Source organism: Carassius carassius, chromosome 38, assembly GCF_963082965.1.
Source record: "Carassius carassius chromosome 38, fCarCar2.1, whole genome shotgun sequence".
NCBI classification, from domain to species: domain Eukaryota; kingdom Metazoa; phylum Chordata; class Actinopteri; order Cypriniformes; family Cyprinidae; genus Carassius; species Carassius carassius.
The window spans coordinates 25,582,762-25,608,478 of NC_081792.1; the positions used below are offsets into that span (position 1 = coordinate 25,582,762).

Consider the following 25,717-nt stretch of genomic DNA (forward strand, 5'->3'; position numbering starts at 1 on the left):
ATAATTTAATTGTAGTAGTTTAAGAGAAAGAGCTCTGACAAAAGTTCAACGTGTCAGGTTCTTAAGACTAATTAATTGCTGTATTACGGATGCGGTGCAGTTTCTATAAATATAAGGTACATTAGACAGTATGTAAGATTTTTTACCCTCACTGCACATTTGTCTTTAAAAATCTCTAAATGATACAGATTATCCTTTTGCTGTGTAAAAATTTGTGCACACACTTCCCATGAATGAACTATGCACTTTCGTCGTCGTTTTGTCTATTGGCTTGAATAGTAACACATTTTTCAGTCTTTATTAATGTGATAAAAGAATATACCTATACTGTATTTTCCAAATGTCTGCTGTTGTTAATCTACTGCAGTAACGGAGTGGAAAATATGGACTTTTCATTTTGTCACTCTACTGTAGCCTCCAACTTTTATAGACTTCATGAAGGTGGTGATCACGTATTTTACTCAACTTATTAATAACTGTTAAACCATCCAACTCACCCTCTTCTCCACTATACTGTAGCCATACTGTAAGTGTACTGTATGTGTGTTATTGCAGAGGGAATAAACACGACGACTCTCTCCAGTAGGTGGAACATTTTCTTTCAGGGAGATGACAAGAGGAAGAGGGGAGGGGTGAGATGATAAAAAAAAAGCATCGTCATACAAAATTCATTCACATTAAATATTCAGCAGTCTTAACCAAGTCACGTGGATAGGCTACTGGGCATAGAAAAGGGATACTGTATACGAAGTTGCTGTAAACTATTTGAAACGATCATATTTTTATATCATAATAGTTCAAAATATCTGACGATTAGTTATGTATGTCTCTGCAGGAAAGTGAAGTGCCCCGTTCCGTCCTTCAGCAAGCTCATGGTCACGTCACGTAGATTTGGGCGGACCCAGCGCTCTGTGGGGTCCATGACGACCCTTGTAGAGGAGGATAAGGGTACTGCCTAAAAACAGACGCTTTTATTGGACTCGCAGTGTTGCTAGGCGCCACGGGATGTCCGTAAGAACGCATCAGCACTGGAACCGAAGCTAACTATGAACGCTAAAACATAACGAGGGAGGAATCTTTAGGGGAGGTGTCGGTATTATCCGAGATGAGGAGAGCATTGCCGCAGGGAGCAAATAATCTGATCAACGGGCTGTGGATTTCATGTCCCTTACAGACAGGTTGACATTTCTGAGAACCAGGCGTACTCGGGATGAAGCTGCCGTCTGATTGCTTGGTGAAAGTAGATGTCTGAGAGACCATTCATTAAAATGATATTTCAAGGGACAGCCGCGCGCTTTATAGTTTTGTGACGGATTAAACAACGTGACAGCCTCTGTCAACTACCCAGCATGGTGAGTTAGATACAGATATTAGTTTAACATTGAAAAAATATATATTTTAAAATTGTTTTACAGCTTTTAAAGTACATTTGTGGTATGGCTTTCTGATGTAAGGAAGCTTACCAGAGGTTAATGTTATTAGTAACAATGTATTATTTGTTTTGCTCTTTTAACTAATTGCATAAATATTTAATTATAATGAATATTAGCTATAGGCCTATGTAAATGCGAAGTCTGGCAGCCGACATTCTTTAAATGATGCCGAACTGCGTCAGACTGTATTGCAGGTATGGCAAACCGTTTTAACATTTTTTTTCATTTAAAACTAACTACTGTATATTCTGTTTCTAGCACTTATCTATCTATCTATCTATCTATCTATCTATCTATCTATCTATCTATCTATCTATCTATCTATCTATCTATCTATCTATCTATCTATCTATCTATCTATCTATCTATCTATCTATCTATCTATCTATTTTATTCATTTATTCATATTAAATGATCCAATAGAAACTAGTATGTTTTCTATATGTTTTCTGTATTTAGGTAATACTTATTACATTGGAGAATGTGCTTATTTGCTCCTAGTCAAGTTTCCATAACTACTGTTATGGGTGACAAATTTCCAGTATTCCAGTTGTTTATAGTAAAATTTTAAATCTTACTTGTAGGAATTTTAATATAAATATAAAGAAGGCATTCTTAATAGTCATTATGTATGATAAGTAAAAAATGCTATTTTTATCTGGTGAGATTATAAATGGTACAACAATTTATTTATTTTTTCATGTAAATATATACTATTATCTAATAAATATACACTAGTAAATATGCATTTGTATTATTAGCATAATTTTCTTGCATCTATAAAATGTATAAATACTGTACTGTATGCAATGAGCAAGTGCTAAATAAATAGATACTACAGTATTTTCTTCTAGGATAAGTGCTGGTTTCTAATGAATACTTAGTATTGAAATTGAAACAGATACTAGTCATTATTTAATTACTTACTAATAATGAAACAGCCAGGAACACAAAAAAAGTCGTTAGTTTAAGGAATACATGTTAAAACTACTTGCCATATTGCAGGTGCATTCATTCAAGGAGGACCATGCAAACGGCTGAAAGTCACAGATGAGTTTCCAGCGATTCATTGGTCATGGAAAACCTGACTGGATCCTACTCTGAGCAGCAGCCTGTGGGCGTCACAGTTCCTTCTGTCCCCTCAAAAAAGACTGTGATTTATGAAAATGGTCATGAACATCCCACTCACACAGACTCCGCAGCTGCTGCACACAGAGGGGCCAGTGATCCAACTGCATACCCCCTATCAGATTTCAAAAGTCTTGTCCGGCAGAGATTTATACGCAGAAGTTTGTGGTTCTCTGAGTCAGAGGATCAAGAGTTTGAGGTTTCAGAGTGCTACACCACCAACAGCCCCGTTAAAATTCCACATATTGCGGTCCAGAGGAGCTTTAACGAAGAGATTCAGGTGGGACAGAGGGACGGTTTAAATGAGAACTTCACCAACGAACCAGAGACAATTGTTGCTGAGGAGAAACATGATGCTGAACCATCTGAAACCCCCAAAAGTGTGGGGAAAGCTGGGAGTGATGAGAACGAGGAAGAGGCCGAAATGAAGGCCGTATCCACCTCGCCAGGTGGACGCTTTCTTAAGTTTGATATTGAACTTGGCAGAGGGTCGTTTAAAACAGTTTATAAGGGCCTGGACACTGAGACGTGGGTGGAGGTGGCCTGGTGTGAACTTCAGGTAAGGAAAATGCAGTTACGACGTATATCAAAATTTTAACCACTTGAGTTTAAATTATTGCAATGTTTCACCTTTCAGTAACCGCATAGGTCTCCTGATGGCCTCCTTTCACTCCTTTATCTTTATTTTTTTCTGAAAGTGTTGATATGTTTAATATCATTGTATCAAAAAGAGTGTTAGATTACCAACAGATTTACTTAATTTGTTGGGCATAATGATTCGTCCAAGACCTAGATTGGTAGGATATTAATTATCTAAAAGTAAAAACTTCTGTGCAGTTTGTAATTAACAAAAAAAAAGTATATTTTTCTGATTGATCCCATTGCCATTCAAAACGCTTGCTCTTTGTAAGTTTGCCGGGTCATCTGATATAGCCTCTTCCTTTTTATCAGCACTATTGATTGTAAAATGGAGAGATTGGATCACCATGACCAGATTTAGATCAGATTTCCTATGTTTAATATTGTTTCCATGTTTTTGTCTAGAATCATGAGGTTCAGCTGAGTTCAACTGAGAATACCAAGTGTTAAATTTTACTGAGAATATTGAGAGAGCACAATTATGTTAGAAGTGATGCATTGTAATACCTCATGCAAACAGCTTTGTGCTGCTTCTAGCTTGTGCTTAATATGCATCACAGTTAATATCTCTCAGAGCTCACTAAAATTATTTTTGAAGTAGACATTTATAGGAGATAGGCTGAAGGGTGTGGACACAAACAAACTCTAGAGAAGCTGTGCACATCCCTGGAGGATCAGTCCCCTCTGCATAGGGGTCATGTGATAAGGTCTGGTCATGTGCACGTACCTGCTGATATGATGCAATATTAAAATGTTATCAAGCTATTTCTCTCTTATATTCTAATATTACATCTGTATTTAAATACAATTTCAGGTCTAAACAGAAACAAGACAACCAGGTTTTGCCAGATCAAACCATCTTAGAAAATACTGTACTATTTACATAGGCTAAACAATGACATTTGCTCTTTATTATATAACCCCACAACATATTTTTATGTTTTCTATCAACAGAAACGTTCACTGAAAAATACCTCATAGACTGCTAAGATGGCACTTATTTTCATTTTGGGAAGAAAGTATAATTTTTGCGTTCACTGTCCATGGAAGGATTACTAGGTAGTCATGATCTCTGAAGTTCTGATGTTATACATCAGATTTTTTTGTTTCTATTTGTGAGTGTAATAAAAAAGAGGCTCCCATTCAGACTATAGATATAAATATTTGTGAGATTTTTGCTTTGTTTTTTTCTGAATGAGTGACTTAATTCCTTTTTTGTATTATTCTGTATTTGAGAGAGTGGTGTATGTATTATAGTCACTGTTTGGGGAATGTTGTTGGTTTGGGATTGGATTTATCTTGCTTTGTGAATCTTAAAATCACATGGAGGGAATTAGAAGCATATATTTTGACTGCTGAGAATAGTGGTCTCAGCAAGCTAAAAAAGTTGCTGAGGCCCCCAAATCTGCTTGGAGGGAGGAGAGAGAGAGAAAGGAAGAGGCAGGGCAACATGTCAGATGAGGTGAAGATGGCTGTGTACTAGGGAACATGGTTTCCCTCACATCAAGCAGTAGCACTCTCAGGACAATATAAAAGATATTCCTAATGGACCATTTTATGTACAGCTGAACACCCAACCTGTCTTATCCCTCATTTGTCTGTCAGGGATGCATCAGCAGCATACAGAATGAAAGAAAAAGGTGTTGTCTTTAATTGTCTGTGATGGAGTCTTCATTTGAGTCTTCATTGATGCCCTGGCCATATGTAGAAGGAAAAATCGCATTTTCTTTTGTGAGAGCTTTTAGATTTAACACACCCCAGTAAATAATCAATGCCACAGTGTTTCATTCTAAGCTAATTTAAATGCAGTGAAATGTAGGGATATTATTTCAATGTATTAACGCATTTAATTATGACAGTTTTTTATCACAGCATTGCATGTAAACTACTTCTGCTTTTTCTCATTTGTAAGTTGCTCTTATAGAAACCACCTAGCAATCTGGTAACATGTTGGGTCTCAAGAGCTTGTAGAAGGTATAAAGTAAAGTGGATGGAAAATTAAGAATGGGGGAAGTTAAATGAAATATATGTCTGTGTGTGTGTCCGAGTTCATGTGAGGTATTAGATGGTGCAGTGTGGGGTGAGTCTTAGAGGTTTAATGGAGTTGCACATCGCCTGATTGTGAGGGACAGAGATGTTACAGATACTCCCTGTCAGCGTTTAGTAAATTTAGCAGCAGGAAGAGGGCAGATGCAGAGGTATTGATTTGGTCAGCTTCTTGACCATAGCTACACACCAGCACGTGAACCACCAATGACTCTGTAACTGTAGCATTTTCAAGCCTAGCTCAACTGCTGTACACACTAGTTTTAGCCCAACTGCAAGTATCTCATTAACCCGCAGTGACATTTTGTACACTGAATAAAGAGACTTCAATTTCCTGTCGGTTCAGTTCTGTTCAGTTTTTCAGACAAACCACAATAGAAAATGTTAGGTTGAGTTTGTTTTAATTTTATTTTCTGCAGTGTACTGCATATCAAAGGGCTAGTTCAATATGCTAATCACACATCCCATTCCTTGAGGAGAATATATTTTGCATTTCATGTTTCATTGTTGTGATTTAATACCAGTAGTTTAGTTGTTTTTTTATCTCTTGTCTGCCTTTGATCTCTGATCTTGACTTTCTAAGTCCTATCATGCTCAAAGATATCTTGTTACGTTAATTACCATATGTTTGGTTCTTTTCACCTGTCTATCTGTCTCTTTCACTTTTCTCCTGGCATGTGCCTGGAACCTCAAAAACCAATGCTGATCCCTTGCCATCCCAGGATCGTAAGCTGTCCAAAGCAGAACGTCAGAGGTTTAAAGAGGAGGCAGAGATGCTAAAAGGTCTTCAGCATCCAAACATTGTGCGCTTCTATGACTTTTGGGAATCTCCTCTTAAGGGAAAGAAGTGCATTGTTTTAGTCACTGAACTGATGACGTCTGGGACACTGAAAACGTGAGCCAAATAAAAAAAAAAAGTTATGCTATTACACTTGGGGCAGTATCTTAATTGGTTTGAGTTGCTTGCTATGAGGCACCAATGAATGTAGATCTGCCGTATTACAACTTACATTGCACAATTGTAAATTTTATAACTCTGTTTCTGCTAATATGTAGGTATCTGAAGCGATTCAAGGTGATGAAACCAAAAGTTTTACGAAGCTGGTGCAGACAGATCTTAAAAGGTCTTCACTTTCTCCATACGAGGACACCTCCCATCATCCATCGGGACCTGAAGTGTGACAACATCTTCATCACTGGTCCTACAGGCTCAGTCAAGATTGGAGATCTTGGCCTGGCCACTCTAAAGCGAACTTCCTTTGCCAAAAGTGTAATCGGTAATCAGTCGGAAGAGTAACATGGTTTTGAGATAGATCAGATTAGGTTACACTGAATACAACATTTAATTATAGCCTGTTTAGATAATGTAGACTGTAGCGTGTTATGTGGAATTTCAAAGATTATCCATGTAGTTATTGTTTTTTCCTCCCATTCTTCACATTTTAGGCACTCCAGAGTTTATGGCCCCTGAGATGTATGAGGAACACTATGATGAAGCTGTAGATGTGTATGCATTTGGGATGTGTATGCTAGAAATGGCCACATCCGAGTATCCATACTCAGAGTGTCAAAATGCAGCTCAAATCTATCGCAAAGTTACTAGCGTAAGTTTGAGAAAAGGGCTCCTCACTGCCCGACATTCATATTTTTACAATGGAATATTACTTGTGTGGATAGCATCAGGTCTAACATAGAGGGTTTTGTCTATGAAACATGTTGCATAATGCATTCGTTCATAAACTTTCTCATTCAGCAGAGTGTTTGTACAACAGATTTTACATATGATTGATATAAATAATAATTCTGCTCATTGATATATCTATAACATATTCTGTAATTGCAGTCTGGTACAAAAGAAAATGTTGCCTTTGAAACCATTTTTTTTTCTGCAAAATGTCCTTTCACAAGGGCTTTCAATGAAAATATATGTATGTGTGTTGGGTTCCTTTTTGATTCACTGCACAGGGTGTGAAGCCAGCCAGTTTCAGTAAGGTGGCCGTGCCTGAAATAAAAGAAATAATTGGAGAGTGTATCTGCCATCATTGGGAGGAAAGGTGAGTCCATCAGCTGAATAGTCTCCTGTCACATAACCATAAAGGTCAAAAAGTTTATACTCCTGTCAGATGTGACACATCATATGATGAGACAACCTTTTCTTGGAAAGCTCCAGCTTTATTTAACTATTATTTTACAGTGATTTGCTTTTGCTGTTCTTTGAACCCTGCTAATGACATCAGTTCAACCCTGTGTTAGTCTGATTATGTACTGCATGCATGGGTCATCTATCAGCCAAATATCTCATACCATTTGCTAAAGCAACATCATAGCATTGTTGCATTGTTCATAGTCTTTCAGATGTCAGACTAACAGTATTTTTAAAAACATTTTCTGCACATCTTGTCTGGTCCATTTGAGTGCATTATATATGGGTTCCTATTGAACCACCAATTTCTTCAGGTGTTTATAAATCAAATTCCATCTTTATTTTCTAAAAGGTACTCCATGAAGGACTTACTGAATCATGCATTCTTTGCGGAGGAGACTGGAGTAAGAGTAGAGCTAGCTGAAGAGGATGACGGCAAGAAGTCTTCTATTGCTCTAAGGCTTTGGGTTGAAGAACAAAAGAAACTTAAAGGCAATTATAAAGACAGTGGTGCTATCGAGTTTACATTCGACCTGGAAACAGAAGTCCCAGAAACCGTTGCCCAGGAAATGGTAAACAAACATGATTTTTAGAAATGCAACATTTTTAGATTTGACATATAGTAGACATGTAGACAAACACAGGGATAGGGTTGTTTTCAACCAAGAGTTGGGTTAAATGTTTAATGTTTGTCCATATTTTGCCCAGCATTTCTCAGTGTATTAGATACAATAGTTTGGAATACTTATTCAGAATGAATTCAAAAAGTAAGTCACCATTTAAGAGTTGTTCAATTGTCACTTCTGGCAGGTGGATTCTGGGTTCTTTTTAGAGATTGATGTGAAGATTGTGGGTAAGTCTATCCGTGACCGTGTGTCTCTAATAAAGTGGAGACGACAGCGGAACGCCTTAGGCCATAATGGAAAGACAGAAGAGAGAAGCACCAAGACTGAGACACAGAATATCCTTCAAGTGCCCTCCACAAGGCCACCAGTGGGTGGACCACCCAGTCTTCCATCCGAAAGAGAGGAGCTACAGACCGAAGCATTCAGCCTGGTCTGTAGTGCAACTACAGCTACACGTGAGAGACATCTAGAGATAAATGTATAGATGAAACGGTGGTACTCAGTTCTTCAAAGATATCCACACAAAAGATGGAAAGACTAGTACAAAATTGTTTATTTTAATAACATTTTAAATGAGTCATTATATGAATAGGTCTGAGATAGATAACAATATCCACAGAAGCAATAAGATGTTGGCAGTAAGATTTATTTCACTTGATTATATTATGTTAATTATTTAGTTTAATTGTTTTTTCTTTTTTTGTATAACTCAATGCAGGTAAATTTTCCTTTGCTTCCATAACTTTAATAAGCACTTTGTGTCATCTGTCCCAAATAATGCAGTAGACAGCAGTGCTGGCTCAACAATGGTAACAGGCACTTCGGGCAACCAAGACAACACCTCTCAGCAATCCCTCTCTGAGTCCATTTCCACTGCACAAAGGGTCTTAAGCCCTCCAACACAGCTATTGGATCAGTTGCCAGATTGTTCCCATCAGCTATCTACTGCACAACTGCCTCGGGGCACTCAACAACAATCTGCTCTACAAATGCCCCACGGTGTCCCACAACAAACCATAGGTCAGTTACTCCATGGGACCCAGCAACAACCTAGTTCTCAGCAACCCCAGCGAGCCCAACAACAGCCTAGTGCCCCCCAACACCAGGCTGCACAAGCACAGGCCCATGGTTTGGTGCCACAAGCACCCCAACAACAACCCACCGTTCAGCTCCACCAGCAATATCAGCAGTCAACTCATCAGCTACATCAAGGGGCTTTTCAGCAATCTTCGATACACCTGCATCAGAGAGCCTACCAGCAATCACCTGTAAGTTTGTAACTATAATCACTTTATCATTGCAGTTGAGCTTTACTCTGTAGGAGAACTCCAAGACCACCATCTTTTCCCCCCATTGTTTTCTTCCCTTATCACTATGTTTTTTTAAATGTTATGATTACTGCCTAAATTTTAACAAAATGTGTCTTTTTCTCAAACTGTGGATGAATGAGCAGCGACATGGAAGTGTTCCTGGTGACACCCAAAGACCTTTGCTATTGCCTGATAATTTGACAGGGACCAGGCGTAGCAGCACTTCATTCCTCGAAACATTACAGAAGACTGAACTACAGAATTTGTTAGAATGGCTGCATCATCGGGCTTATTGCTGTCACAACCCTGAAGTAATTTCTAGGGAAGAAATTGATCAGTTGCTGTCTTCAAGTGCCTTCACAGGATCTTCATCATTCACAAATTATGATCAGGAAACCAATAATGTTTCTGAAGACACCGGAGCCTCTGAATATAGCTCGGAGCATGTGAAAATGTATTCACAGGCCCAGCCAATGTCATTCAGTAGGAGGCACTCTGATGTCCACCCACATTACTGCCAGGCTTGTATGGCAAAGTTGCTGGCAGGAAGGTCAGGGGATCGAGGGTCTCTCTGTCATGCCTCTTCACCCTCTTCCTCCCCTATCCACCAAAACATGCCATCCTTTTCCTCATTAAAACCATCATTCCCATCTGATCCGGATCATCCAGTCTCCAGCTCACCAAGTAATACAAACACACAGTCTCTGTATATGTCTACAATGTCTCCAAAGCGAGTTTCTGTTCCTAAGAATATGCCAAGTTCAATACCAGTTGAAGTCACTCCACCTTCTCCAGTCCATAAAAGCCATCCTCCTGCACAGATTCCTGTGACAACTCTACATAACAACATCTCATCACTAAGCCATACCACTGCATTTACCCCTGTCTATGTATCTATACCTTCACCAGTCCCTACATCTTCCAGACATAAGTCCATATCTTCACCAGTTGATCCATTGTCCCCACTTAGGTCATCCTCTCCAGTGTCCCCTGTCTCTTTGATTGGGCCACATACTCCTAGTTTAGGAGAAAGCTCAGATTTGTTTCACCTTCATCGCTGCCTTCATCATATCATCAATCGGCGTACCAGTTCCCCTGTGCTGACTGACAGGGTGCAGCCTGGAGATGGCCACAGCAATGCTAATTTTAACAGGTTCCTTGCACCTCAGGTCCAAAGTGTAAGCTCTTTGTGTGTACCCCTATTACATCAGGAAATGGGGTCTTTTTCTATTCAGGACAATGAAGCTGGATCAGGTCTTGTGGTAGGTGAAAATTAAAACTTACTAGCTATGATCCCAGCAAGGAAATCTAGAACAAGAGAATCACTTTTGGCTCACCCATACTTTCCAAGCTTCTTCTTCAACCTTCTCTGAAAAATGTTGCTTCAATATGTATTTAGGTATTATTCCCTAATGTAGTCCCTCCTAGCTTTATTCCTATGTAGCATTCAAAAGAAAATGTGTACTTGTTTTTAGAACTGAACTGAATAAATTCTCTAATCACTGTTGTTTCTGAAAGAAGAAGAGATGGGACTGTCTTCAGGGGACTGTTATGTCCTTTTGAAGGTCACAGACTCTTAAAAGACTGCTAGAGGATGGCACAGCAAGCTGACTGAATAATAAATGACTGCTACTGCAACACTGCAAATTATCCCTGTCACCCTGTACGTGGTCTCTTTTAGAGCAACAACCCCTGTTTGTAGAGCAAATCACTACTCTGTTTGATATCACACATTTTCTTCTTCTGCTCCCTGTCAGTAGCCACTAATTTACCCGTCACATCAAACCATGTGCTGCTAGACGTGCTATTCTGCTAATATCTCAAATAAATGCTATTGGCTCTGAAATGCTTAATTGCAAATAGATTTATATTTGTGCATGTGTTTTTTAGCCTTCTGCACAATTGTTTTCGTCTAAGACCGTCTCTGCTCCAGCTACTCCTGTGCCACATGCTCATCAACAGAGCATTCCGTCCTCTGCCCTCATAGCACAGCAAAACCAGAAGACTGAACCACTAGCACAGGAGGTAAGGCTGCTATAGGTTTGACTTCCCTTAAATGAGGATGGGCGCATTCCTGTGTGTTAGCGAAGAGATAGTTTAGTAGTTTAATTTAGAATTTTGTTCTTCCTTGTGTTTGTATTTCTCTCAGTTTCATCTCTATTTCCATCCTGAAGCTTTCCTGCCTCAGGTAGACTCAATCTGTATAAACATCCTCACAGTCTTTTTTTTTTTTTTAAATGTTCTGAAAAATTCAGTTTCAGTCATGCCAAAAATGTATCAGATTATTGAAAAATCCACTAAACAGTTAATGGATTCAGTTTAATCACTGAGAAAAAGATGTGATAGCCAGCATAATCAGTGGAAACTGCCGTGTAAGTGTTTTTGAAATGAGTTTTATTTTTAATATCATTCTTTATTTCTCTCTTTTTTCTCTCTCTCTTTGTCTTTCACAGACATTATCAACATTTCAGCCCCAAGTGCAGGCATATTCAGATGCTCAGACTATAACACAGCATTTGCTACAGTCAGCTTCTACAATGTTCAGCACTGCTACCCTTTCTCCACGACCACAGCTAAATGTTCAGACACCCATTCTCCAGCCTCTTCAAATTGCTACACAGGTAAGTTCATGAAACCTGTAACTAGGCCTATGTGTGCAACACTTTTTCTCAGACACCAGAACAAGTCTTTAGCAAAGGTGAAATTTGTTCAACCTTAGATGGTAGACGTGGAAGGATTTTCTTAATTCTACATGCAAATGTGTAGCTTTCTAGCTTACCTCTGACTGTTTAAGTTTTTACCTTGCTCTTTATTCTTTAGTTTCCATCGACATATCCTCTTTTGCCAGAAGGGGGCACATCTGCAGTGACAGAGTCAATACCTTTCTCCTCAGTATCCTACTCTTCTCCCTACCCCACAAATGTTCCTCCTGTATCTTCACCATACTACTCACCACGCCCTATCCCTGCTCCTCTTCCCATACAACCAATGCAAAATGTACCCTGCATGCTAGGAGCAGGCACACCTGTGTCCACCCCTCTGAATGTTCCTACCCCTATACCTCTCCTGGCTATGGCCCTGTCCCCACCCATGCTTTCTCCCAAAGAACATCCGCAGCAGATGTACTCCCCAGTTCCACCACCAGAAGGTGCCCTTTTCCAATCTCAACCGCAACCAACACAGCCCTCCCTTCCCCTCCCTAATCCAGCCTCCCTCCGTCAGCAAGACCCATCTATTCCTGAACCTTTTACAGAGGTAAATGATGTGGTTTATTTCCTGCTTTGTGCAAGGAATGTTTTACGTACGGCGAATGTTTATCATAATAATTTCAATGATCACGTGATAAAGTGATAAAGAACAGTGATTACTGTACTTTGAGAGGGATAGCAGAATGGCAGTACATAAATCAGGATTGGTGCAGTAGTGCATTGTCATAGCAATCAATGATGCAGGATAATCAATATTATTCCATGAGCCTTAGAACTGAGGTCAAGGCTCTTGTCGCACAGTGAATCACAGCAATCTACTTTTATTCAACAGGAGTACCCTCTGCATGAGGAACTACAGATCCTGGCCCCAGCTCACACCATTATGTCGCAGATCCAGTCTCCCCCACAGGACAGGCAATCAGACCCAAAGTTTACCCCTGCGCAAGCCCTGCCTGAGACTGCGGAGCCTCCTCTACAGTCTGCTGGCATACAGACAAGATATGCTGTTCCTGAGAGTACTGGAATGGCCAGTACAATTCAGCAAATGGCAGACACTGCTTCAATGCCTATTCCTCCTGCACCAGAGCCCAGCCCATTTCAACCCAGCACTGAGGTAACAGTAGTCATAAAGCCTCCTTTATCTGACTATTATATGTATTCTTAAAACAAAGTACTACATAGATATCTGAAATAAATATTTTTTCCTTACAGGCACCTGTATCTATTCCATTCCATAGTTATGTATGTGACAGGTAGGTAGATGTTGAAAAACTTATGAAAATGGCATATTTGATTGAATGCAAACATCATCTTTATTTACAATGGCTGATCTGACCTGCTTACAGTGGCAGATATCACACAATACATTAAAACAATATAACTCAAATTGTCTCCTAATAAGTTCTTCACTAGATTATACTGTCTTGTTTGTTCAGCCTGTACCAAGATGCAGGATCTGGTAAAGAAATGAGTGACAGCTATGAAGGATCCATTGGTGGAGGAAAGGGTGATGGCAAACCTAGAAAGCACCACCGCAAATCGAGTCGCACGCGCTCACGCCAGGAAAAAATTAACAAGCCAAAGCTAAGCATGCTCAATGTGAGGATAAAACACGTCTTCTTTTTAAATTTTACTTTTTGCAAGCACCTCCTAACACGTAATTGTACTTCCAGGTTAGTAATACAGGTGACAAGATGGTGGAATGCCAGCTGGAGACGCACAATCATAAAATGGTGACTTTCAAATTTGACCTAGATGGAGATGCACCTGAAGAAATAGCCACTTACATGGTGAGATTAAGGATCTGCACTGACTTTCAGAACATTACGAAACAATACTGTACTGCTTACCATCAGTTTAGTGATTTGTCTGAAGCATAAAACTGTTTAATCCTATTACCTTTTTATATACTGTTTGTTTTCTGTGCAGCTTTGTACATTTTGTTTCTCTCATTTGTCTATCAGGTGGAAAATGGTTTCATTCTACCAATAGAAAAGGAAATTTTTATAGATCAACTTAAAGACATTGTCGACAAGGCAGAGGACATTCTAAGCGAGGACATGGATGGACAGAAGAAATCAGAACCTGGGACAAGTCATTTGCAAGGACAAACTCCTAGAGATCAAGGGGCAGAGGTAATACAGGGAGTCAGTTAAAGACTTAGACATCTTAAAATTTGTAATGTGTGGGGAGGAAATTCACCAAATTCAATAAAATTACTAAATTAAACGATAATAACATTCTCCTGTTACTCTCCAGGGGGAAAAGGGACTGCAACCTGAGGCCCCCCAGCTAGTTTATCAGCAAAATGGTAAACTTTTTCCACATGTAATTAACATTTAACATTCATGCTCACCAAATGTTTTCTGATGAATTAATGTATCCACATTTAAGCATTTAGTATGGCCTCTTGTCCTGTGCTTAGTTCTACACACGGGTAAGCGGTGGTTCATCATCTGCCCTGTGGAAGAGGCTCCTATTGCCAGTAAGGATGTATCCTCAGATGGAGTTCCATCTACACAATCTCCATCCACAACAACAATAACTGATGGGAGAGCTCAGCCTGGTGAGAGTGCACCAGCACAGCCACCAGAACCCAGCACAAGATCTGCCTCTGTATCACTGGGTAATGTCAGGCCATGACATTACTTAGTTGTATCATGATTGTTTCAGCACAGCCTCTACTCGTAACAAAAAGAGTAAAATGGATGTCTCTTTGTCTTTCTTAGAACGTTTTTTTTTTTTTAATTTTCTGTTTTGTTTGTTTTCTTTCATTCCACAGATTCAGAAACCTGTGCCACAGCACCTCCATCTGGAGGAAGTGATCCCTATGGGGTCTGGAGCCCCCTCTCTATGACCACTACTGATCCTCTTTCTTTGGCTGCTCTTTCCCAAGCTTCCCCTGGCCCACAAGCCACTTCAATGCCAGTGCAGCCTGCTTCCCATCCAGAGGAGGGGCCACAGTTGGGCTCAGTCTGTGTACAACAATCCCAGCCGTGCATGGATCCTCAAAGCTCTCTTTTTGTGGATGAGACCCAGAATGGCAGATTAGGCGCAGTTTCCCCCATGCACACTGCTCAGCAGATGGCTGAAATTGCATGTGCTGTCTTCATGGTGGAGGATGTGCCTTGCTGTCCCTTGGTCATGCCGCTGTCCCTTGAAGTGGGCAGTGGGGCTCAAAAGTCATCCTCTGTGATACCACAACCATCACAAGACACCACGTCTGCTCGGGAACAACTCCACTCAATTACATCTGGTCATGTGGAACGTACCCAGCAGCCTGTGGTACTTCAGCAGCCTGTGTCAAATGTGAGTGGAACTAAGGCACCTTCCCTGCCTCAAAGCCCTGCTCCTTCACAACACCACTTTGTCCCTTGTGAATCAGATGGAGAGGGGCGTACCAGAGGAGGGTTTGTAGACAGCACTATCAAAACTCTGGATGAGAAACTGAGGAATTTACTGTATCAAGAGTATGCTCCCATGTACCCATCGGGAAGTGCTGCTGAAACTCCAGGATCTGGCACGGAGTATATCCAGTCACCGCCTGGACCAGAGAGTGCAGTGGGAGGGTCAGGAACCAGCACACCTAGTCTTATGGGAGAGGGACGATTCAGAGCAGGAGAGCAGTTGGTAAGTTTAAGCTCTATCTGTGATTCTTATGCTTTCTTAATAGATAAAATGTATTGAGGTATGAGGCATGGGTACCCATGTACTTACGTTTTTGTATGTACTCGCCTATTACCAGAAGCTATTCCCTAGTTTTCAGCATGTCTTAAAAACCATTTTGAATTTGAAGACATCTCAAATTTAGGTTGGATTGTGTTTGATGACTTACCATCTAAAAACATTAGCTTTTTGTCTTTTAGCCACAGATTCCAGAGCGTGTAGACAGTTTAAGTGCTCTCAGCGACTCTGCGGTTGCAGGTGAGACAATATTTAATTTTTATCTTATTTTTTCTCTTGAGAAATTCTCTTTAAAAAAATTTATCATTTACAAAAATAAGAAACTTAAAGCCATTTTTCTCCACAGTCACTGTGCCCAGGAGACCTGTGATGCCACACTCTACCTCTTGTTCTGGATCTAGAAGTCGATATAAGGTACATCATGTATAGCATGCTCATAACCTCTGCAGGAAAATACAGGTTAATAGATTAATTCCAAGTTTAATAATCTGGTAGCCCATTTTATGTTGGTACCAAATATTTCATTTTGTATGACAAGGGAATAGTTCTTTATTAATGTATGTATGTGAAATAAATCTTGTCATATCAGTATTCTGTCTTTTTATTTTGTTTGATTTCAATTCTGTGGATTAGATGGTGCCTAGCTCCGCTGATATCCTGTCAGGTCAATGCCGAAAGCAGCGTAGCCTGAGCAGCACAGCTTCTCCAACACACCCTGGTGGTTTTTTGGGAGAATGTCCCATGTATAAAGAGCCAACTGTTTCAGCTACTACTGTTGGCAGGTTCTCAGTAGTCAGCACAGAAGACGAGGTCACACGCAGGAAGCTCAGCAGCAGATATTCCGCCCCACCTGACTTTTATCTGGACGCCCCACCTCCTCTGACCAAACGAGGCTCGCTGCCAAGGGCACAGACCTCAGTCTCAGCAGACGTCACCGTTCAGACCCATTTCATGTCTTCTGACTCTGGGGCTGAGAGCAGCCCTACCAAAATGGCACCCACAACCCCATCCCGTCATGGTAGGACTGAAAGGAGAGGAAGTGACCTCATGAAAAGAGCAGTGGCTTTTCTGAGGCGCTCCGGTCGCAGTAGTAGTGTGCAAAGCTCTGATTCGCCAAGCAGAAAAGGAGGGGTGTACGGATCCTATGTCAGCAGCGACAATGACTCAGAGATGGAGGACTCCGATATAAAGGAGCTTCAAAGACTAAGAGAAAAGTGAGTTTGGCATGTCCGTGTGTTTTTTGATGGAGAGATGAAAAATAAAACCAATGAGCAATTAATAAAAATTCTTAGGTACTCACCATTGTATGCTTTATACAGGCATATGAAGGAAATAACCGAATTGGAGGCCCACCACCGAGAAGAGATTGAGCTTCTCTACATCAGATTAGGGAAACCACCTCCTCCAGGTCTTTATATTCCACCCACAGTGTTCCCAGCTGGACGCAAGCGCAGGACCAGCAAACACAAACTAAAACCTGGCAAACTGCTCAGTCCTCTAGTACAACAGCTCAGAAATGTTGCCTCCAAAACTAGTGACAGCAGCAAACCTAATGATTTAACCAAATCAGGTTAGTTGGAGACCACATTCATATATAAGGTATCTAAAAACCTATCTTAGCATTTGGAATCAATCAAAGAGCATCTTGCCATGTAATTTTTTCTTGTTTCAGCTGAGGCTGCCCCAAGCTTGAATGGGTCTCCAGCCAGGGCTTCCAACTTGTCTGATGGCAAGGCTTATTCTGGGGCAGGGACTCTTCCTTGTTCTGTGTCTGTTCCGGTTCAGACCCAACAGCCCTGCTCTCTCAAAGGATCTCTCTCCTCCGACAATATCTACTATGGTCTCCAGGGAGAAGGACCTGTGCCATGCCGCCAGCCCGGCCAAGGTGACTTCAATTCTGATTTTCCAGCATGCACTGTAAGAGAAAAATCCTTCCGTCAATAAAATAAATATTCTGTAGCAGACTCAGTTAAGTTTTCTATGAAAAACTTTTTATGTAAGTCTTTTATTTATAATTCCTAGATTTAAGTCCCAAATGTAGGAATTTTAAATAATTTTAAATACATTTTTATTATTATTTTGAAATAAATTCAGATAAATTTATTATTATTAGATAATGTAATTTTTCCATGTGTACCCTTCGATACTGGCTGCTTGAGGATCACACTCTTTCTCTCACCTCTATTAATCTGTCCACAGGCTGGCCTCCTTCTCCCCAGGCATCTGCGCAGGTCACCTATAAATCCAGTAGTAAACCACGCGCTAGAATCTTCAGTGGGCCTATTTCTCTGTCCATCTGTTTGTATCTCTCTCCTTTCTGCCATTCTCCATGTCATATGTTGGAGCCCCTGCTGTCTTTCTCCCACTCTCTTCTTCACTTTAATCAATTATTTATCTTTCCGCTTATCAGTATTCATGCTTCATCTTTGCTCATCCTGTGTTTTTTTTTCTTTCTATCCTCTATTTATCCCTATAAAATTCAGTGTTTTATTCAGTTGTCTGTTTTTTATGGCAATGCTTCTATATACTTTCACTAGTTGAGCTTCACAGTTTTAATCTCACTTTAATCATCCTCACTTTAATTTCACTTTTGCAAGCCTAAAACCAACACTATGACTTTAAACATAGTTCATAACATTAATTATTTTCTATTTTCAGTGTTTTAACACATTGACTTATAAATACCTCTAATGCAGGTTTTTTGCAGTTGTAACTTTTAAAAGTTAAATAACATGCCCCACCTCTTTATGTGACTCGTTGTGCAGTGATTTTCTACAGAAAATTAATTGTAACTTTTCTTTTTGTAGGGTCAACACTTAAACGCCTGTGTCTGGGTAAAGAACGTGGCAGCAGTAACTATTGCCTTTTCTTAATTTCTAAACTTTAGACTTTAAACATGCAATTTTCTAAGCTGAAACCTTAACACTGTTGCTCCAGCTGATAGCTGTGATGTTGAAAATATTTCGCTTTGTGGACATAATATTGTAACCTCCGTAATAGCATTAGGCCTTAAAGCATATTCAGAAAGCATCAAAGACACTGTGGATTGTATCTCATGTTTTGTGATATTCAAGCAAATTTACTTTCATAGGATCTGGAACACCATCTGCTGCCTCAAATCAGTCCCCAATGCCTCCTGGATCCACTCCACCTCCTCACCAGCCAACTGGTCTCGCCCAAGCACAGACTAACAACAGCAACAACAAGAGAGATGCTTTCACACAGCAGCTTCATAGACTAGTGGATAACTGGGCAGAAGGGGTGAGGACTCCTTCACGATCATGCTCACGCTCATGCTCCCTCAATCTAAGACCACAGCAACTAACCAGATCCAGGATCTGGAGCGCTATAGAGGTAATGTTATTAAAAATACCCGATTACCACTATTCCATTAAATTGTCACCTTTATACGCATGCTGAAAGTTGGGTGCTAAACAACATAGAGATTTCTCTGATGCTAATGTCTTTTTTTTAGGCTCCAGGTACAATAGAAAGACTGAATGCTTCCCAGTTGCCTCTTTCATGGCCACAGATTGATTTCCATGCCTCTGCAATGGCGACTGACCCTTCACAAGTACTCCAGCGCAGTTTTATGGTGCCTGGTGGTAACCCTTACAGAAAGATGCTAACTGCTCTACACTTAGACATGGACCACTGGCCGCCAATGACTGCCAGTCATAACCAAGAAGTCTTTGCTTTCTCTGTTGTGCGCTCTCCCTCATGGACAGCACCTTCTTCCCCCAGTGAGGTTCCAAGTTCTAGAAATAGGACCATGTAGCTTAACCATCACTGTACTTACAATTCTTACTCTGTCGCCAAAAATACTTTAGTTTCTTTAGAGTGCTGGTTAGGCCTATCAGTGTGCAATTCTGTTGCAAATCTGTTGCAGTCTGCTAGCATGTAGTTGCTTACAATGTGGTAATCCTACACGAACATGTAAATATACAGTCCAACAACGTAGGCATATCATGTAGGCAGTTTACATTCAGTATTATTGTACATATTCATATAGCCTATGTAGAATAACTAAATTTTAGCATAAGCATATGTACAGAATGTATATTTTTCATCAAAACCTATTTAGCTTGCTTGTTTTTGTGCAGAATCAACTTCCTTTACACCTTGAGCTGTACACATATGTAAATGCTATAAGGTACAATAATATGCCCTTAAATTTGTGTAGATGTGTATAGACACTGTTTATACTTCTGTAAATATTAGCTTTGTCTGCATATGAGCATAAACTGGACAAAGTGAATGAAATACTGAGGTTTAGGTCAGTGTTTTGGGAGTGAATAGTATCACATCACAGTTGGATGAAAACACTGGAGTTTGGAGCAGTGGTCATGGTTATGACATCATTGTGAATGTTTCACAGCGTTCCGCATCACTAATCCAAAACACATTATCGCATGCTAGAAAGTTAACAACCAGAAATTGCACTGAGAAACGAGAATACTTTAACAGACTGAACATTTTAGGTGAACTAGCCTGCAAGAGTGCCTTGAACAGCAACTTAGGACTGTGCTATGTACATTACCAGCCAATGTACAGAGGGTAATGGTGACTGCTATTAATTTTCTGTTACCAAGCATAATATAACTAAATTCATGTTTCCCCACCTGCAGTTAATGATGTCCTTTATGGATGTTTGTAAAATACATTTCAAAATTACCTATTGATGGTATAACTCAGTTACGAGTTTGTTTGCAGTCATTAAGTCATTTTCTGTCATCTAATACAGTAAAAAAAAAAAAAAAAAAAAAAAAAAAACAACCACAGCGATCTACAACAAAAAGGAGAGCAATATTTGTTTATCAAAAGTGTAATAACCCTCAAGTTGTTTTTCGGAGTCTAAAAAAAAAAGATCTCTGCTGGTGCAGTCATGTTTGCAGTTACAGCACAGTCTCATAGCACAATGCCATCATTTAGATCTCAGTGCTACTGTTTTCATTAATAATACTAATAATGGAGTTTCCTGGTGGAGCTCCAGTGGTTTCATACAGTGTTGACAGACTGATTCTTTGCAAAATATATTCATGAAACACCATGTCTACCCTAAACTAACTAACATCTAAATTTGACTTTCAAAATATAGTAATGAGTGGTAGGCAAACATCTGTAGATGTTCTCTAACTCATAGTTCTGGCAAGCTATAGGTCATTATAAAATAAAATCTATATTTAAACGTATACATTTGGAATGTAACTGGATGAAATAGACAACATTTGCTCATGTTAACTTTTAATAAACGTTATATATATAGACAGTAGACAGGTCATTGTTTTTTTCTCATGATAAACGGTGCTATAATGTATAAGAGTCTTTACAACACTTATGATACATCAAATCGTTTTTCTATTTATTATCTATTATTTTTGTATTTCATGAATGCAACATTTAAGTTAAGATTAATCAGAAATATTGATATAAAATTAAATGGGCCAATGATATTTGTGTCATGAAACATTATGATGACATTTCATTTAGGTACTGTTTTTCTGCATTATTTCACTTTGCCAGTGCTTGTATTATGACACTGCTAAGCTTGTTTACATTCTGTACTGCTACATACAGTAGACCGAAATATAAGGTGGCCTGTCTCAAGTCTGAGCCATTTTACTTGACGTTTATGTGCAAAAAAGTTAATTACACTGTTACAATCTTCAAAAGAAATGCATTTTGTTACACCTTTTCAGAAATGTCTGCCTTGTACAAACACATGAACAATAGCCAATGTGACATTGATGTTAAAATTCATATCATGATAAAAAGTATTGCAGAACTTTTCCATACCACTATTTCAAAAGATTAAAGGTAAATTCAGCATTTGCAGTGACTGGTCATTTTTTGTGGTTGTGCAAATGCTATGGTAGCTCATAAGGTACTGTGTTATGTGAAATTTTTTTTTCATTTAAATTAATGACCCTTAAATTGTTACTTTTGAAACAACTTAGTTTCTTTAGAGTGCAACAACAGCACATTTACCTTGCTTTACAAATTTTATATATTTTTCATAAGTATGTTTTCCACGTTAGGAATTTTTCAGTTATTTTAAGTGATGCAGAGTGAACATGCCTGAATATTCAACGAAATTTCATAATCGATTATTAATAATTATTAATCATCCATAGTAAAGTTTTTTGTTGTTGTTGTTCTTGCAACCCTAATACCAAGCTGTAGTCAATACTGGTATTTTATCTGATCGTACCTCACGTTTTATGTATAAAAGATGTTTTTTTCTTCAAAGTGTTGAAATCCTGTGAGAAACGACCAGTGAATCAGAGAATAGCAGTAACATTTTTGATACCTATGTGGAAGCCTAGTCGATAGACAGAAAGACAAATAACCTCAAAACTGTAACATAAACATTGCTTTTTTATCATTAATCGAGAGAGATCAAGGAAAAATTAAGGAAAAATACAGCGAGTGACAGTGATTCGTTTATTCCTCTATTAAGCCTGAGTTTGGACAAAAACTTTTGAACTCACCTAATCCATTTTTAATGAGGAAGATTTCGACCAAATATACGTCAAATGAGGTAAGCAACATCTTGTGATTAACGACAGAATGTATGGAATAATAAAATGTAAAAATAATCAAATTTCCCTTTCGAACCATGTTTCGAACTCTCTCTCCTGTTGTGTCGCTTGACGAGAAAAGTATCGATACTCGCATAAAAATATCCTGTCTAAGGTATTTTATTCATTTTAATGTGAGTTGTTTTGTTTATTTAACAAATAATAATAATAATAATGCGTACAACATGCACTGAATTGGACGAATAACCTATGATTTCCTGCTTATCTGAACATTAACGCGCAAATGTTGCAAGACAGAAACAATCAATCACAAAAAGCGTTCACTCACTTCTGACCGTGTTCCAAGCTGCGTTTACCAAAAATGAGAAAGCAATTTGGAACGGCAGCCCAGAAAAATGCTTATCAGAGGACAGAAAAACCATATATGTTTGAGTTATTTCACAATAAATAAACTGAATTTGTGGCCATAGTTTGTGCAATTACATTTATTTAAATTGAACATTAAAATTTCGTATTGATAATGTTCTATTCTGTAACTAATGTTAATATAAATCATACACTGTACATAAAAAGGTTTAATTTTATGCATACAGTCTGTCACTGGCATCCCTCATGAAAATGAACCATGGTGGAACTAAAGTGACCATAGTTCAACTAGTATTTGTAGATTTCCTGCAGTAAACATATTTTAAACACGTGTAAAAATAATAATAATAAATTAATAAATAAATTTGCAATTAAGGAGTATTGAATGTTAAAATGTGTTTCAAATATAAAGTTAATTGGACATCATTAACCATTTTACTATTAGTAATTTAAAAATTTAATACATTTCACAATTTAAAGGTGCAGTTTAAGTTGTATCTGTATAGTTTTGAAAACAAATTAAGAGGTATCACTCATCCCTGAACTCCTGGGCCTGTATTCATAAAGATTCTAAGAATCCTCTCAGAAAACTCTTAATTTAGCTTAAAAACCTTTACGTAGGAGTCTTAGCTTAAGAGTGATTCGGGACCGATCTGATAGCAACTGAAAAGACAAAAACTTTCATCTTAGTGAGGAGGCGGGGTTGACCCCGTTGCTATGTATTACACAATCTTTTGAAGAATGTGATTGGTTGGTTGTCCATGAAGGAAAAAAGAGTGATTTTAAGTATAGGGTCTATTCTAATTCTCACTTTGAATTTACATGCGTAATTTTTCCTATTTGACCGTTCTCTCTCTCTCTCTCTCTCTCTCTCTCTCTCTCTCTCTCTCTCTTTCACACACACACACACACACACACACACACACACACACACACACACACACACACACACACACACACATTATATGTGGGTTTATATAAATCCTTTTTTTATTTACCATGCTTTTAATTTCCTATAAGGTATTTGATTGGCTTAGAATGATAAAAATTGTTCCACTCTTTCCAATTACAGTGATTGCTGTCCTATTTAAGTGGTGGTTTAAATGTTGGTTTTAATGTATCAAACATGGAATCAAAACCAAGAAGGGCGAGAAAGCCAAACTGGACTGAGGAACAGTGTTTACTGTTAGCCCAGTAAGTGGATGAACACAAGGCCATTCTTAAAGGAAAATTCGGGCCGGGTGTCACAGCAAGGGACAAGAAGCAGACATGGGAGCGTGTAGCACAAACTATTAACAGTTCATTCCCCCTGCTTTTGCGCACCTATAAGCCTGCTATATTCATAAATGCAGTTTTTTGAGCCTGCAAGGTGGGAATGTCCAGTGGAAACGAAATGAGCTGCGACACAATAAGATGTTCTGAAAGTGCTGTAATTGTTTGTGTGATCACTCTGCTTACAGAAGGTTGTGACAGACCCAAATCATCACTATTGCATTGTTGCATTTTCCCAGTTGCCAAATATCATAATGTAGTGATTACTTTAATTTCTGGCGATATGGCATTTCTGTGCTGTGTCGGAGATGTTAGCACGTCTCTAATAAGATCAGCCACAAACATGATCCCTGCACGATCTAATCTATAGTGTTTTATTAACTCCCTGTCATCCACTGTATGCAACACATTTCTTCTGCCTCTTCGTCTTTCTGCCATTTTCTCTTCTGCTAAAGAAACTCTTAAGCCTCTTAAAAGTCCTCGTCTGTGCTCCTAACAAGTTTGACCTTAAGACCTCTTTTAAGGGTTAAGATGCTTTCTGAATTACTTGTTTCTTTACTTGGATTTTTTCTTTAATTCTAAGAGTAAACGCCCACATTTCTAAGAATTTTCTTAGAATTTTGTCACTAGGAGCTACTTTTTGCATTAAGATTCTTTATGAATACGGGCCCTGATATTGAAGCCTGTCCGCGGGTTGAAGCGACTCTAATAGCATGATATTCCTTCCCTGGATGCAAAACTGGGGACTAGTTTTAAGTAGCTAATGGGAAGGTTCCATTTCGAATGTTCATTCTTGTTATGTGTATGGGAAAAACTCATTTTTTCCCATTCTGCTGAAGCCTGATTTGTTCACGTTTGTGTAGCTGCACAAACCAATGGCGCTTCGACCCACCAGAAGGGTATATAAGTCGGCCCATAGCGCCATTCATCAGATCAGTTCTCCTTCAGCGACAAGGATCATCTATATATAATAAAGCCCTCGACTCCCATTATACGGCCTGGGCAGCCATTCTGGGAATATGGAAATGGGTTTTAGAAACAATTAAATTAGGCTGCTCGCTGCAGTTCGCTTGCAAACCACCCCGCTTCAGAGGCGTTATTTAAACTTCTGTTCCGAACAACGAAGCTATTGTTCTCCGGCAGGAGATGCAGACACTGATTGCAAAAGGTGCTGTGGAAATAGTGCCTCCAATGAACAGCGTGTCAGGTTTTTTTCAGCTATTATATCCTTGTCTCAAAGAGAGATGGTGGGCTCAGACCCAGTTTGGTTTTTGACATTGGATTTGAAAGACCCTTTCTTTCACATCCACATAGCCCCCCGTCACGTACCGTTTTTGAGATTCACGTTTGAAGGAGTGGCCTATCAGTATGCAGTATGCGTGGCTCTTTCCACTTTCAGGCGGATCGAAATCCGCGTATTGAACTACCTTGATGATTGGCTTGTTCTAACCAGATCTGAACGGGAACTGACAGCTCACAAAGAACTGTTACTCAGTCAATTAGGACTCTGCCCTAATGCAGGCATGGATCTCGCCGGATCGATCCCTGATGATTCAGCAATTCACGAGTTCACGCTTACATATAATTAGCTGAGGTATGGTATGCATGTTTGGTGTGCTGTCCGGGGAAGGGCTCCAAGCTCGGGAATAGCATGAACCTAGAGTACCCCCCCTTCCCTGTCTATTTATAAAGTGAACTCAAAGTGATGAGATGGGGTGGAGGAGGGATGCTGATAAACTGTCAATGGATAGAGGTAAGTCAGCGATATTTATACTATGGTATTGATTACTTGATTAAGGTCCACCTGTGTTGATTAGGCT

At 39.2% G+C, this 25,717-nt stretch overlaps 1 protein-coding gene across 7 annotated transcripts; it reads left to right on the top strand.

Annotated features, from left to right (window-relative positions):
- Positions 1 to 827: 827 nt before the first annotated feature.
- Positions 828 to 19,980, top strand: LOC132119641 (serine/threonine-protein kinase WNK2-like). Of its 7 annotated transcripts, none has more exons than XM_059529787.1 (32): positions 828 to 1,352; positions 1,550 to 1,627; positions 2,439 to 3,120; positions 5,969 to 6,141; positions 6,303 to 6,523; positions 6,693 to 6,850; positions 7,212 to 7,300; positions 7,742 to 7,961; positions 8,200 to 8,470; positions 8,799 to 9,283; positions 9,469 to 10,587; positions 11,216 to 11,350; positions 11,475 to 11,513; positions 11,779 to 11,946; positions 12,146 to 12,580; positions 12,866 to 13,147; positions 13,246 to 13,286; positions 13,470 to 13,632; positions 13,707 to 13,823; positions 13,998 to 14,168; positions 14,293 to 14,344; positions 14,459 to 14,599; positions 14,816 to 15,663; positions 15,900 to 15,957; positions 16,064 to 16,131; positions 16,351 to 16,931; positions 17,037 to 17,287; positions 17,390 to 17,602; positions 17,917 to 18,015; positions 18,525 to 18,569; positions 18,809 to 19,071; positions 19,193 to 19,980. In XM_059529787.1, the coding sequence occupies exons 3-32, from the start codon at positions 2,509 to 2,511 to the stop codon at positions 19,493 to 19,495; spliced, it is 7,821 nt and encodes a 2,606-aa protein (XP_059385770.1). In that variant the 5' UTR covers positions 828 to 1,352; positions 1,550 to 1,627; positions 2,439 to 2,508; the 3' UTR covers positions 19,496 to 19,980. The 7 variants fall into 7 exon arrangements, with proteins under 7 accessions (XP_059385770.1, XP_059385771.1, XP_059385766.1 ...); XM_059529783.1 differs by having other exon boundaries at positions 830 to 1,352; positions 14,459 to 14,659; XM_059529785.1 differs by having other exon boundaries at positions 830 to 1,352; positions 14,459 to 14,659; positions 17,917 to 17,991.
- Positions 19,981 to 25,717: the final 5,737 nt, after the last annotated feature.

Bases quoted from the DNA above. Each gene is read 5' to 3' on its own strand.
- LOC132119641 (XM_059529783.1), top strand. From the start codon at position 2,509: ATGGAAAACCTGACTGGATCCTACTCTGAGCAGCAGCCTGTGGGCGTC. The intron at 6,142-6,302 runs GTGAGCCAAATA...GCTAATATGTAG, and splicing joins ACGTCTGGGACACTGAAAAC to GTATCTGAAGCGATTCAAGG. The intron at 17,603-17,916 runs GTGACTTCAATT...ATCTGTCCACAG, and splicing joins ATGCCGCCAGCCCGGCCAAG to GCTGGCCTCCTTCTCCCCAG.